We start from the raw sequence: 14508 nt of genomic DNA, 5'->3' as shown, positions 1-14508 counted from the left end.
CTGGTTCCGCCTCCCCGCACCCGAGGGAGGGACGTGCCCCACTGACGAACCCACAAGCAGAGCTACTGCCCTGGTGCTAGGAATTGGCTTTGGTGCCAATGGCCACAGGCCGTGCGTGATGCTCAGGAGTCTGTCAGGCAATGGAAGGTAGATTTGTGGGCGTGTCCATGTGGACAGGCTCCGGCTGTAACTACAAATGACACTGATCCAGCACCCACCATCTCTGTGAAGAACACACACACAAACAAACACACACACACAGCTCATGCAGCTGTGCTAATCTCAGCAGGGCCACACCAGACCAACCCTCTGCTAACACCTGCCTGAAGCCAGAGGCTTTGTGACAAGACCTCGGCAGCCTCCGGCGTCTCCTCTGACCCGTTTCCTCCCTCCACAGGGGTCTGCTCTGTGACAACAGGCGCTGACTACAGCATGGTCTGGGATGCCCAGCACGAGCACCCAACTCCTATAGTATTCCAGTGGGGGTTGGGCACCTCATTGCATTAGGCATCTTTGGAACTCTCCGCTGCGGTGACTGGGCCTGCTGTGGCTGTGAGTTCTGGGCCTTCAATAGACATTCAGGGATCGGTCCCTTCTGAGTTCTGGTTAGACCCCAACCCTGCCCCTCCCTCAGCAGCTCTTAGGCCTTCCCAAGCTCCTAGATGTTCAATACTTGTTAATATTGCCCACGGTCCGCTTCCGGAACGGTCTGCAGCTGGCAAGACCATGTGGCTCCCTCTGCCCTCACCCAAGGAAAGAGGGGCACAAGTCACGGCCCAAGCCCGGCAGCACAGAAGCAGGCTGGGCGTTAACATCAGTGTCTGAGGTGTCTGCAATTTGCAGCCATTCCTCCTTCGATCGTCCCAGGTCAACAGGGCTGGGCCTGGTCAGCGACCTTCACGAGACACCCCGGTGGTGCAGGCGCGTGGGCTTGGGGAGTCCTTCTGGTGGAGCCAGGGCCAAACCATGCCTCAGCCGGGTGGCTGGGTGAGATGCTGTGCTGCGGGGAAGTCAGTCAATGCCACGACACGGTGTCCGAGGCAAGGGGCTCCCCGGGACCCTGCCTGCTAGTGAGCAGTGCTGGCTGCTGGAGGGGTCGTCTTCCAGGGAAGAGGCAAAACCATGCATGAACCATGGCCCTTAGCTCTGCCAGAAAGTCACCAATTCTGGGGTCCTCGCCCACCTGGAGCGTGACGTCATCCCGCCTCCCTCCAATGCCCTCCGCGGTTCCATGTAGACACCGCGTTCGTCTCCACTTCCTGGAGCAGCGTCTGAGTGGCGGGTGCGGGGTCCCTCTGTGCGCAGTCTGTGAAATGCTTTGAATCCGGTGGGATGAGGGGTCCTAAACAAACATATTGGCCTGGTTTCCTTTCTGCACTTGAGGAGCACGGTCCGGCTGTCCCTGCTGGCTCTCTGGGGTCCTTGCAGCGGTAGAGTTTGGGATAAGTGGATCCAGGCACTGCCAGCAACTGTCTGCAGAAGCCATGGGCAGTCCTCTCCATGCCTGTGTTGTTCTGATCCTCGCTCACCCAAGGAGGTACATGCCAAGACAGGGTCAGCTGGCCTGCCCAGCCCCACCATAAAGTGCTTTCTTCCCTCCTTCCACCACTGGGCAATGTCTCCATTGCAATTCAACATTGAGCAATAAAAGAAACGATCCGCGTTGGCCACACCCGAAAGAAAGTGCCTCTCCTTTGCCTGATGGCCTCAAACCTGCCCTCTGCTGGATGGAGAAGGCGTCGCAAGGATCCAGCTAATGAGTGTTCGCTTGGCTTGACGGAGAAACCAGTCCAGTGCCATGGGGCGCCGGCTGCCCGCTGCGGTATTTTCAATCACAGTGTTACGTCGTAGGAGTCAGTGGGGAAGAGCATCGCCACGGATAGTCTTTCAAAATGGCCGCCCCTCCGGTCTGGGGCTAAGCGTGAGGGTGCTAGGGCCTTCTCTAGTGGGCCCCAAGGAGCCAGGCCTGGTGGTCCCCAAAAACAGTCGGAGGGGTTCAGAAGGGGCTACACATGGTGCCCATCCACATCTCCCCATAGTGAGGCAGAGTTGGTGCTGAACTTACGCCAGGTTTCCAGCCGCAGCTGCGACCCAGGCATGGACAGAGGAGCCCTGCTACCTCTCAGGATGGGGGTCAAGGTGAATGGATGTTGTGGGGGCGAGAAGCTGGCTATTTCTGACCAGGGACTGTCCAATCACAGCTTTCCACTACACCCACCTGCATCCCCGGGATTACGCAGGGCCGTTACACCCCTTCCTTGGTTCCTTAAGGGGTCATGGGAAGCTGAAGAAATGCTCTCTCTGCTCTGTCCCTGACTGCATCTTACCCAAGAGATGGCTAGCATAGGCCTCTGGCCAAACAGGGCCACGAAATGCCCTCCCACGCCTGCCCTGCCCGTGGCTAACGGCTCAGTGGCACACTGGGGAAGGCTCCCTGCTTCTCAGCAGAAGGATTAGCTGCTCTCCACGCCCCCTCTTCCCTGGGCTGCTGGCCGTTGGAGTACTCCCCCTCCCTAGATATAGCTACGTATGTACAGACATTTAAAATGAGGCAAAGCCTGGCCTGGTCCGGAGACCACTGCACACCCAGGGGACCCTGGCATCCCAGGAGCTCAAAAAGGAGACCACTCTTCCACTGCGATCTAAGCACCCCAGGAGAACAGTGGTGGCAGCAGAAGGTGATGTTTCTCAGGCAGAGCCCTGTGCACGTTGCGGGGGAGGTGGGGAAGAGCTTCCCCAGTGACTGATCCACCAGACGGCTGTTCTACCGGAGGTGAGTGCCTGGCCGGCCGCCCTGGTCCCCACTCCGAGGGAAGCTGCTTGGTAGTCGCTAAGCCGGCCTCACGGCTGGGCGAGGTAGACCTCCCTAGGGATGTGCGGGGTGAGGGGCAGTTCAGTGCAGGGGGTGCATCATTTGTCCTCTTGGGTACTGCTAGAAGCACGGACGAGATGGTGGGCTGCAGGCATGGCTCCGCCGGGTGTCTGTTTCAGTACTTCCTTCCAGCCTGGGAGAATCTGGGCCTTCCCGGAGGCCTGTGGGGGTCTACCCAGCTCTGCGGACAGAGAGAGGAACCTTGGAGACTACTAGCTAGGGAAGAGGGTGGAGGGGGGGAGATATTTGATGTCGCACACAATGGCACACGAAGGAGTTGGCAATGTTTGTTTGGCGCGGTCCGTTCCCGGTCATTAGAACAGGTTTGTCTTGAGGGCGTTGGGCTTCCTGTGGAAGGAGGAGAGGACGCCGGAGAAAGGTCCTGGCATGGCCTCGGCCGGCTGCCACGCCTTCAGGAGCTCCGCTGTGTTGGTGGCACCGTTGCTGGTGCTGACCCCTGGCCAGATGGGCGCCTTTAAGGACTGGGCGGTGTGGCTGGGTCCGAGGCCCTGACCCGTGCCGGGGCTGGGGCTCAGGCTGCTCCCGGGGCTGTTGAGGCTACCCGTGGTGGGCAGCGAAGCGGTGCTGTCCGGGGTGGGGCTGCAGTTGGACTCCTTGGACTCGTCGTCTTCCGAAGAGGAGCGCGGGTCAGATTTCTTGTTGGCTGAGGAGCCGCCATTCACCCCCTTGGCATTTGCCGCCCGTTCTTGCTTGCGGAACTTGGCGCGTCGGTTCTGGAACCAAACCTGGATGGGTTGAGGGGTGGGACGGTGACCAGAAACGGGAGGGGGGAGACAGAAAAACCAAGTCAAGCGAGGAAAGAGGGATCCACTCACAACCTAGTCAGGTGTCTCTTGAACGATGGAATCACAGTAAGGCTTAATAATGATTTCACTTGCACCTCTATGGCACCTTCCATCTGAGGATTTCCATCCAACCGCCTATACAAATCCCCACTTCTTGATCAGACTTCCCAAAGGCAGCAGGGCCCAGATCCTCAAAGGTATTTAAGCACCTAATCCCCATTGACATCACTTGGAGTTAGGTGCCCAAATACTGCAGTATATTGAAAACTGTATTAAAATGATACGCTGGTACTTTAAATGCCCAGGGTGTTTTCCTGATCCTGATTGCAGGCTAGGGGACTCTGCAGGGAAGCGTGCAAGCTGGCTTAGCTAGCAGCAATCCATCTAGAATAAGGTGGGGTGAGTTGTGCCGCTGCCTCAGTGAGCAGCCTGCTTTCTCTCTCTCTTTCTCTTTGGTTCTTGTGTGTTATCCTTCTGAATTCTAATTAATAAAGCAGTGTTATGTTGCAACCTCCCAGCCAAGGATTTAGGTTTTTCTCTAACTTCTCTGTGTGCATGCCGTGAACATAACAAATGCCTCTCAGGATCTGGGACTCGGTTAATGGAGGTGCTCGGTGCATCTCAGGAAGGGACTGGCCACTTTTATTCTGGGCTCTAAAGCACCATGTGGTGCAATAGTGAGAGATCTTCATCGATGGTGTGATGGGCATTTCATTCAGTGCTGTCTTCTCTGAGGTGGGCTATGCATCGGGGCTGAGTTTAAAGGAGGGGGTTGAGTGGAGATTGGGTGGTTGTTGGCCACACAAGGTGATTGTATTCGCTGTTAAATTCTAGTCCTTTTTCTTTCGTGTTGGAAATTTACCAGCCATTCATTTCACGGACAGGCTGTTGGTTCTTTTATTATTATTATTATTGGCAGTGTTGCCAACTCTCATGATTTTCATAGAATCATAGAAATGTCAAGCGGGAAGGGACCTGGTGAGGTCATCAAGCCCAGCCCCCTGTGCCAAGTGGTTCTCAACCTGCGGCCCGCTTGTGGCCCAATCAGCACACAGCTGCGCCCATGTGACATCCTCAGGGCCATACAGGTGGTATATATATTGTGTGGATGTGGCCCACATAACTCAGAGAGAGCTGCATATGTGGCCCACAATGGCAAGTAGATTGAGAACCACGGGCCTAGGCTATCCCTGGCAGGTGTTTGTCCAACCTGGTCTTACAAACCTCCAATGATGGGGATTCCACAACCTCCCTTGGAAGCCTGTTCCAGAGACAATAACCCAGGTTCTCCTATTCATAGATTCATAGATTCTAGGACTGGAAGGGACCTCGAGAGGTCATCGAGTCCAGTCCCCTGCCCGCATGGCAGGACCAAATACTGTCTAGACCATCCCTGATAGACATTTATCTAACCTACTCTTAAATATCTCCAGAGATGGAGATTCCACAACCTCCCTAGGCAATTTATTCCAGTGTTTAACCCCCTGACAATTAGGAACTTTTTCCTAATGTCCAACCTAAACCTCCCTTGCTGCAGTTTAAGCCCATTGCTTCGTGTTCTATCCTTAGAGGCTAAGGTGAACAAGTTTTCTCCCTCCTCCTTATGACACCCTTTTAGATACCTGAAAACTGCTATCATGTCCCCTCTCAGTCTTCTCTTTTCCAAACTAAACAAACCCAATTCCTTCAGCCTTCCTTCATAGGTCATGTTCTCAAGACCTTTAATCATTCTTGTTGCTCTTCTCTGGACCCTCTCCAATTTCTCCACATCTTTCTTGAAATGTGGTGCCCAGAACTGGACACAATACTCCAGCTGAGGCCTAACCAGCGCAGAGTAGAGCGGAAGAATGACTTCTCGTGTCTTGCTCACCACACACCTGCTAATATTAGCTCACCTAAATCTCCCTGGCTGCAGGTTAAGCTGGTTGCGTCGGATTGTACAGTCAGTGGGCACAGAGAACAACCGACCACCGTCTTTTCTATAACAGCCGGGAACGTATTTTCTCCTGGGAGGGGAAATGACTTGTCCCCATTTCACAATAGCTGATTTTTTCCCCCTTAAAGCTCCAGTTCCGGGACTCAGGCAATTGTGTGAGGATCTCAGCTTTCTTTTTAATAAGGCTAGGGAAGCTGCAGGCAAATAAGATCCCAATTAAAAAAAAATTGAACAATTTGGGGGCCTGCTGTCTGATTTTGGAAGGGTTGGGGGTGGCACGCCTGCATTTGTATTGCAGTAGTGCCAAGAGCCAGGCGCTGGGTGCACCGATAACAAACGCACGGGCTCTGGCCCGAAAAGCTTTATGCTCTGGGCAGTCTTGTGGCATGGGGGGCTGGTGAGTTTTCGCTGCCCATGCACTGACTGCCGGTCCTGGAACCTATTTATTGGCCCTTTCCGCCTGAGCACCGGATTCTCCATTCACTGATGGAGTTTCCTGGATTTTCACCGGCGTCGCTGACAGCAGAACTGGGCTCTGAGAAATGATCCTTACGGTTACAGCAACGAAAAGGCCTTTCCTTCCCCCGGCCTTTATTCCTAGTTATCAGTATGTTCCAGTAGCGCCTGGAGCCGAGGCCAGGCCCCCTTGTGTAAAGCCCCACACCGAGTCCTTGTTCTGAAGCGCCCAGTGCCGCTCGCTCTCACCCCGTGTAAATCAGGAGTAACCCTGAAAAGGAGGGGAGAATCGAGCCCTTTGTCTCCTGTCTCTGGCCCTGCCTGTCTCTCCTCCCCAGACCCAGTTTGATGCCCACCACTGAAAAAGAAAATCTCAATTTACTAGCATTTCTGCTCCTCCTTATAGTTCGCTGTGGCTTTTTTCCGTGGCTGGGTTCGCTGACTGTGTGCGGCTGTGGCTCCCTCTAGTGGTCGATCCAGGGGCAGACAAGAGGTGGCTACTCACAACCAGCAGCCCCTTCAGATCAAGTGCTAAGGCTGGTGCTAAAGGCCCTGGGTCTGAGCCCTGCAGCGCCTGGCTGTAGTTTGTGCCACAGGGAGATTTGCACAGAGACAGGAGCTTTGCTTCCTGAGCCGTTTGTCTGCTCCTGCTGCTTATGCTGCAGCCACCGGGCTCGGGAACGGCGCAGCCACCTCACAGCGGAATTAGGAGCTCGCACGCAGCCTGCGATGGCTTCGGGTAGGGACTAGAGAGGGCTGCAGCTCTGGAGCCAGACTTGTTTGGGCCGAGTGACAAGAGGAGCTGGAGCTTGGCGCAGAGGTTCCCCGCCGCACGAGGCGAAGCGGAGCCGCCAACGACCAGCCCACTCAGAGCTCACGGGGCCCGCAGCCGGCGGGGCCGTTTCACGGCAGCTGACCCCGGGGGAAATCGGTGCTAAGCCGGCCTGGCTCCTCCAGGCAGATCAGCCGCATGGCGTCTGCGGGGTCTGCTGGCCCTAGGATGGGAGACGAGGGCAGGGAGCGATCGGCCAGGCCAGGCCTGCTGCTGTGACCCACTGTGATGCCGTTGTGCCCGAATGGCCACTGACGCTGGGTGTTTTACGAGACGGAATTTGCAAGGGGGGGGTTAACCCCCCCCCCACACACACACACACCATCCTTCTGGTCCTAATTTGCATCACTCTTGGCAGTCTCAGCAGAGAGAGCCGGGACAAGGACTGGACGGGCACTGGGACCTGCTGGGACTGTCTAACCAGCTCCTGACGCCTAATTAAAGGTAGCGCTAAATGAGGAGCCTGCTGCAGGGGGCCCAGCGGCTTAGGGAATAAGCAGGAGTGTCAGGAGTTGTGGGGTCTATTCCCAGCTGACCTGCCACATGACCCTGGCTACGTCCCTTGCCTTGCTGCTGCCTCAGTTTCCCCATCTGTCCAACGTGGATCATGGGCCTTGTCACCTGGGTAAAGGGCTTTGAGCTCAGTGGACGAGGAGCGCTAACCTTAGTCTGGGTAGTGCTTCGAGGGCACCTAGTGGGGGTGGAACCAGGGGCTGCTGCCCAGACGCAGGGCCCCTGCACTGTTGGGCCAGCTCCTTTCCCCAGTGCTTTGCTCCCAGAAAAAATAAAAGGCAGCTCCCTCACCCCAGGAGCAACCACTGCCAGAGATGAGCTCCTGATTCTCCCGCCTCCCTGTCTGCCTCTCAGACGCACTGAGCGAGACAGACCCAGGAGCATGGCCCCACGGCCCCTGCCTTCCAGCCAGCGACAAGCGGTTCTTTAAAGCCCCACTCGCCTCCGAGGGAGGAGGTCACCTGCTGAACAGGCGTCTGAACGGGGCGGGGACCTGCTGTTGCACTGAAACACAGAGACCTCGTCTGTGCCAAACTCGGTCTGACGCCTTGGGACGGCTCAGTGCGGGATAATTCATACGGGGGCTGAGGTCACATTGGGTTGATAGCCCGAGTGTTCACGGGGCCGGAGCTGAGCCGTGACTTTGGGCCTGCTTCAGGAAGGGCTACACCTTCAAAAATTCATTGCGTCTAAGCCCCGCATAGAGCCCAGGTCAGAGAACCAACCCCAGGGATTCTGGCACCAGGCCCACAACTTCGGATGGAGCCAGAGCGTTGCTTTTAGAAAGACAGCCAGTCTCGATTTAAAGACGTCGGGGGATGGCGAATCCATCACATCACTGGGCAAGTTGTTCTAATGGTTAATTACCCTCCTGGTGGAAAAACGGTCCACCCATTGCACGTTGTTCAGGAAAGCACGTGCTCCCCTGAACAGGGATATGCTCCTGAATTGGGGCCTTGAACTGCAGGCTACTAACTCGAGATGATTCTCTTCTGGAATCTTTGGGGCAGGACCAGGTCTTCCCATGTGTCTGTGCAGCGCCCGACCCAATGGGGCCCAGATCTGGCCAGCTATATGGTAGAGGTAAACCCAGGAGTCCTAACCACCAGTCCCCATGCTGCATAATGCTCCATCACTTCTAGTGACTTATACAGCTCAATCCGAGCAGCTGCTAAGTATTTATTCTCATATCCTCGTATTCAGCTTCAGTATTTTGATGGGGTTACTGGCCTCATGGCTGTGGGGGAGCAATAGATGTGATCGCTCTCGATTTTCGCAAGGCTTTTGACACAGCCCCACGTGACAGTCTGGTCGGCAGACTAGAGAAATGTGGTTTAGATGGAATTATTTGGTGGTTGCACACGTGGGTGCAAAACCATATCCAAAGAGTAGTTATCAATGGTTTCCTGTCAAACTGGGAGGCCGTATCAAGTAGGGGTCTGTCCTGGGTCAGGTGCTAGCCAATATTTTCATTAATGACGTGGATAATGGAGTGGAGAGGATGCTTATAAAATCGGTGGCTGACACCAAGCTGGGAGGTGGTGCCAGCGCTTTGGAGGACAGGGTTCGAATTCAAACTGACCTCCACACCTTGGTCTGCAATCGACCAGATGAAATTCAATAAAGACAAGTGCAAAGTACTACACTGAGGAAGGCAAAATCAAATGCACCACTGCAAAATGGGAAGTAACTCGCTAGACAGCAGGAGTGCTGACAAAGATCACAGACTGAACACGAGCCAATGCCGTGATGCAAGTGCAAAAAGGCTGATCTCATGCTGGGGTGTGTTAACGGGAGTGTCCTATGTAAGACACATGTCCACTGAAGATCAGACAAAAAAATAATGGACTTTAATCTGCAGCAAGGGAGATTTAGGTCAGATATTAGGAGAAACTTTGTAACTCTAAGAGTAGTGAAGCTCTGGAACGGGCTTCCAAGGGAGGTTGTGGAGTTTTGTCACTGGAGGTTTGTAAGACCAGGCTGGACAAACCCATCTAGGTTTGCTTGGCCCTGCCTCAGCGCAGGGGACTAGATTAGGTGACTTCTCCAGATCCCTTCCAGCCTGACATTTCTGTGGTTCTACGATTATAAACCCAACCTGGGAGGTAGGGAAATCCCATTTGACAGGTGGGGAACTGGGACAGAGAGCCCCCCAGCTGAGGAAAGCAATGTAGCATGTGCTTAACTTTAAGTAGATTTTAAGCCCCAATGAAGTGAATAGGACCAGAGGTACCTGCTTAAAATTAAGAACCTGCTTAAGAGCTTTGTTGAATAGGGGCCCTAGACAAAGGAAGGGTGAAACAATGGTTAGCGTGTGCAACTGCATGCTAGGACTCCTGGAGTCTATTCCTGGCATTGCCACTAACTCACTGTGTGAGCTGGACAAGTCACGGGCTTTCTCCTTGCCTCCGTTTCCCCATTTGCGCAACGGGGTGAGGACACTGTCCTACCTCCCAGGGATGGTGTGACGCTTGACTCCCTCACGTCTGTAAGGCACTTTGAGATCCTTGCATGGAAGGTGCTCGATAAAAGGGTTATTATTTATTTGTAATAATAAACGTAGGCTACTCTGCATTTCAGGGAAGCGCTGTGTCATGAATATCCAGCCACATCATGTCTAACTGGGCTGGGCGGAACTCGGCTTACCTGCACCCTGGCTTCAGTGAGGTCGATCTTCAGCGCCAGCTCCTCCCGGGTGTAGATGTCTGGATAGTGGGTCTCCGCAAAGACCCTCTCCAGCTCCTTCAGCTGGGAGCTGGTGAACGTGGTCCTGATCCTTCGCTGCTTTCTCTTCTCGTTGATGCCCGAGGGGTCCGAGAAGAACTTGTAGGGAACTGAAGGGGAGAGCGTTACTTAGCAGGAAAATATGAGAGGGTCTGAGAGCAGAGAGTGCAGTTAAAGGGGGACTATATCTGTAGCTAGCTATAGATACGGGAAATGAATAGCCATTCACAATGGACTGTATCCAACTCCCACTGGCTTGGGTTCCTAACTCACTTAGGATATTCTGACATGACACTCCCAGCCTTAATATTGTTCAAGTATCAATAGTGCATCAGCTATTATTACATTATTCACTCTTGTTTAATTATTATGCATTTGACTATTCATCACATCTATATTATCTATGCTTCTGTGCTTTCTATTTTAATAATATTGCAGTTAGTGTTTATATTAAAGTATTAATATTGCACTAGCTAACAATGATTACGCTGCTGACTGTTATTTGATTATGGTGCATATTTCGATGTGATCAGCGATGGCATTGCTCATTATTGGTTTATAAATATTAAAGATGTTATTAATTGCTACCTCGCTATTATTTTTATGGTGGATCCATTTTTAATTAGCGAATTACTTTAAGAACGAAGTAGTCCATTATTATTATTGTTTGAATTGCTATTTCGTAGCGTACGGGCTAGTTATTTGGTTTATTATTAATTCATTAATATTTTAGTACATTTTTGCCTTTCAAAAGACTCCCCAATCGCTACAGCATCTGATGCGGCATCGCTATCCCGGAGTCTTTATCTTTATGAAAAATATCCTCCAGGAATCGTTTTGGATCATGACCGCAGCATTTGTATAGGGGTAGAAAATGTCTTTGCTTCGTTGTCCGTGGGAAGGACTCGGCCGGAGGCAGCGGAGTTGAATTCGAATCCAGCTCTCGGAAATGCTCCGAAAGCCCCGCACCAAACGGAGACGGGAGCGAACGGTTTAAATGTCAACATATTCTTGTTACGGGTCAGCCTCGCTAAAGCGAGAACGGTGACCATTGCAACACGGTGTCTACAGTGTTGTAAACCGGGGAGCTGCCCCGGGACCGGCACTGCGAAGTCAGGGCTATTCACAAGGCAAAAGACAGATCGCGGAGAAATACAATGAAATAGAAAAAAAAGGGAGGAAACTAATGACAATCACCAGCAACTGGGTCCAGAGAGAAAAAATTGTTTAATACAGGTTCAGTCACTAAGCAGATAGATCGATTAGATTAGATGGAGTGCATGGAGAGAGATAGAGAGATAGATACGGTGTATGGGGATAGATAGATAGATAGATAGATAGATAAGGTGTATGGGGATGGATAGATAGATAGATAGATAGATAGATAGATAGATAGATAGATAAGGTGTATGGGGATAGATAGATAGATAGATAGATAGATAGATAGATAGATAGATAGATAGGGTGTATGGGAAGAGAGAGAGATGTATCTATATTTATAACGAAAAATATATTTGTTTCTACTGATAAAATATCTACTTAGCTGTATCTAAATGTGTGTCTCTGTATAGCTGGATATGTACATGTATCTCTTGCTATCGATGTGTAGATACATGCAAATCCTGTACGTGTCTCTAGTCTATATAGCCATATAGCTATATGCATATGCATCTCCCTGCTCTATATACACCCAGGTTTATGGCTACGGATAAAGATTGGCAGAGGTCCAGCAGAAAACAACAGCGGAACGTTGCCCCGCTTTGAAGATCTTAGCGCCTGAAGTCTGTTGTCTCCTGGAGTGTTTTCTAAACAGCGCGGGTTTGGGCTTCGAACCCGGCGCAGATTTGGTGACCATGTGTCTTAGGGATTGTACCTAAAACGGGAGTAAGATCTGTTTCTATAGGAGGTGGCCGGGGATGGGTTTGTATCTCGGCCGGACGTAGCATGTGAAAATCGGGTGGCGAGAGACCCTGCCGCTGTAAGGAGATTTCAGTAGTTCTGAAAATTACCAACACCATCCGATCAGTTACAAAGGGACACGCCACTGACCAGAAACAGTTGTCACGCCTCGGCTGGAGCAGCATTGGCTTTGCAGTGAGCGCTGGTTTATTACAGCTGGTCTCAGGCGGATGCGATCCCTTCCCAAAACCAAACAAACCCCCTCAAGTCTCGAAATTAATAATTTCATAAAAAACATTGTAGAAGCCATTTCTGCAAATATTAAATTAGATTTCTTGATCTAATCCTCCAGTTGCTGTAACCTGATTACCCATTAATTTGTTTTGGCTGTGAACATAGGATACGGCTCCTTAACTTGATTAGACGCCAAATCTTATATCTTTATAACTGCATTTTGCAAAATTGGTTTATACCTTTTTGTTTAAAAAAAACGGGGGGTTGGGGGGGGGGGGGAGCCAACCCGATATAAAGAGATCGCGTGGCAGATTGCGGCGCAAAAAGCCCTCAGACCTTTGCCAAACTTTGATCTGTTCAAATTTGCCTAGCATGTCAAGAGCCTCCGGGTCCCCTGTAGGCCCTTCTCTGGCTTGCTAGCGCCTGGGCATCTCGAGAACTTCTCATGCACCGTGTCCAACTCCAGTCACACCCCGTCCCTGGCTCCAGTGTCATGGGGCTCGTGGCTTTACCTGTGGAGTAAGGCGAAGGCTGGTGGTCTCTCAGGGCCCCCAAGGTGCAGTTGGCTGTGCTGAGCGGCGGGCAGCCAGGGTTGGTCCCAAAACTGGTCCTGATGGGGTTGTACTGGAAAGTGTTTGCCTGGCTGCAGGAGCTGAAGTCGGCGTAGGCAGAGGCTTCCATGGCGGCCATGCAGGAGTCGTAGGAGTTGAGGTAAGAGTAATCCATTTTGTACATAGAGGAGGTCACAGGTGGATGGCCGGAGAGCTCGGAGGAGGGAGAGAAGCGAGGGCACCACCGGAGGGGTCGGTCTCTGGAGTCCGATTCAGGGCTCCAGCCTCAGGGCCCCGGGGTCTGATTGCCACTCGACCCCCTGTTCCGAGCTCTTGGTCCTCCTGGCTCAGCAAGTTCCTGGATGCCTTGAGAAGGTGCCTCTCCATGCACTCCTCTCCCTCTGCTTCCCCCCTTGGCTCGGAGACCGCTCCTCCCGGCTGGCGGGACCTGCCGCCGTGTATTATACGTGGCTGGGGCTGGGGAGACAATGGGCAAGGCGTTGGTTGGTTTTGCATGACAATATCTCCGGAGTCTATCGGGGGCAGTAGGAACGGGGGGAAGCGCCTCCCACCCCTGAGCATCACGAATTCAGCCCTTAACCCTTTGTGGCGTGCGGAGGGGGGGGGTGTCCTGCTGCTGGAGCCTAGAAACCCCAGCTTGAGTCGGGCCGTCTCTGGCCCAAGCAGCCCGTCAGAGTTGATTAAACCCCCTTCCCCGCCCCAGGCCGCCCTGCCTGCGGGGGTGGAAGCCGCGAAAGGGGCTCGCAAAGCGACCCAGGCCCGCCGCTGGCCCTGCGGGGTTAGTCCGGGTTTTCAGAGCCCCAGAGGCGCTCGGATTGGGGGCTCGCCCAGGGCACAGGTCTTGGGGACCAGACGGACGGATCGGGGCCAGCCCCCAACTTGCCCAGATCCCTCTGAAAGCGGAGCCAAGGAAGGGGGCTGGTGCCAGGGGCTCACACGGGGCCTCCCCTCCCCATCGGGTCTAACACAATCTACAGCCCGTTATTACCTGCCCCGGCCCCAGAGGCAGCACGCCCGGGCCTCCCCTTGCGGGCACCAAAGGCCAGTCCTGGGGGTCTCTCTCGGACCCGCGTCGGAGCGGAGCCCCGAACCGCTGCCAAGCCGTGGAAACCCAGGAGCGGCGTGGCGGGGTTGGAGGGTGCGTGAGAGCTAGAGAGGCCCCCCGGATCGCCCCCCGAGCCGCCCCGCCCCACCACAACAACCACCCACTCCAGGCAGGGCCCGACCCTCCCGGGGCAATGGGAGTTTTCGGACGGGAGGACCTCGGGGCGTTCAGGATCGGGGCCTTCCGCGGGAACCCCCCGGCCGGCTCGAAGTGAACCCGTTATCTGCTGCTCCAGCCGGGTGGGGAGCCCCTGAGCCCCCTCCCGCCCCTCTGCTGGGCGAAGCCACCCGCGGGGCCCCTCCCGCCCCACGCAGTGTTAGAAGCAAAGTGCAGCTTTCCCCGGTGCGACCCCTGGGGTTGGGGGCTCCTGCCGGGCCGGGCCAGGTGGGGAAAGATGCTGATTAGCGCTTCGGTCCTTTTCTTTCCTTCCTCCCGCTTCCTCCCTCCCTCCCTTCCTTTCTAGCGCTTCGCTTCTTTTCTTTCCTTCCTAGCGCTTCTGTCCTTTTCTTTCCTTCCTCCCTCCCTCCCTCCCTCCCTTCCTTCTTTTCTTTTCTTTTCT

The 14508-nt window shown here is 53.8% G+C and overlaps 1 protein-coding gene across 1 annotated transcript; it reads right to left on the bottom strand.

Moving 5' to 3' along the window:
- Nucleotides 1-3186: 3186 nt before the first annotated feature.
- Nucleotides 3187-13007, bottom strand: PHOX2A (paired like homeobox 2A). Its single transcript, XM_065423343.1, has 3 exons — nucleotides 12785-13007; nucleotides 10062-10249; nucleotides 3187-3618 (listed from the first exon to the last, which is right to left on the bottom strand). The coding sequence occupies exons 1-3, from the start codon at nucleotides 13005-13007 to the stop codon at nucleotides 3187-3189; spliced, it is 843 nt and encodes a 280-aa protein (XP_065279415.1).
- Nucleotides 13008-14508: the final 1501 nt, after the last annotated feature.

This window comes from Emys orbicularis, chromosome 1 (genome assembly GCF_028017835.1).
Source record: "Emys orbicularis isolate rEmyOrb1 chromosome 1, rEmyOrb1.hap1, whole genome shotgun sequence".
Taxonomy (NCBI): domain Eukaryota; kingdom Metazoa; phylum Chordata; order Testudines; family Emydidae; genus Emys; species Emys orbicularis.
Note: the sequence above shows the minus strand (reverse complement) of the source record. Positions and strands in the feature narration are given on the sequence as shown.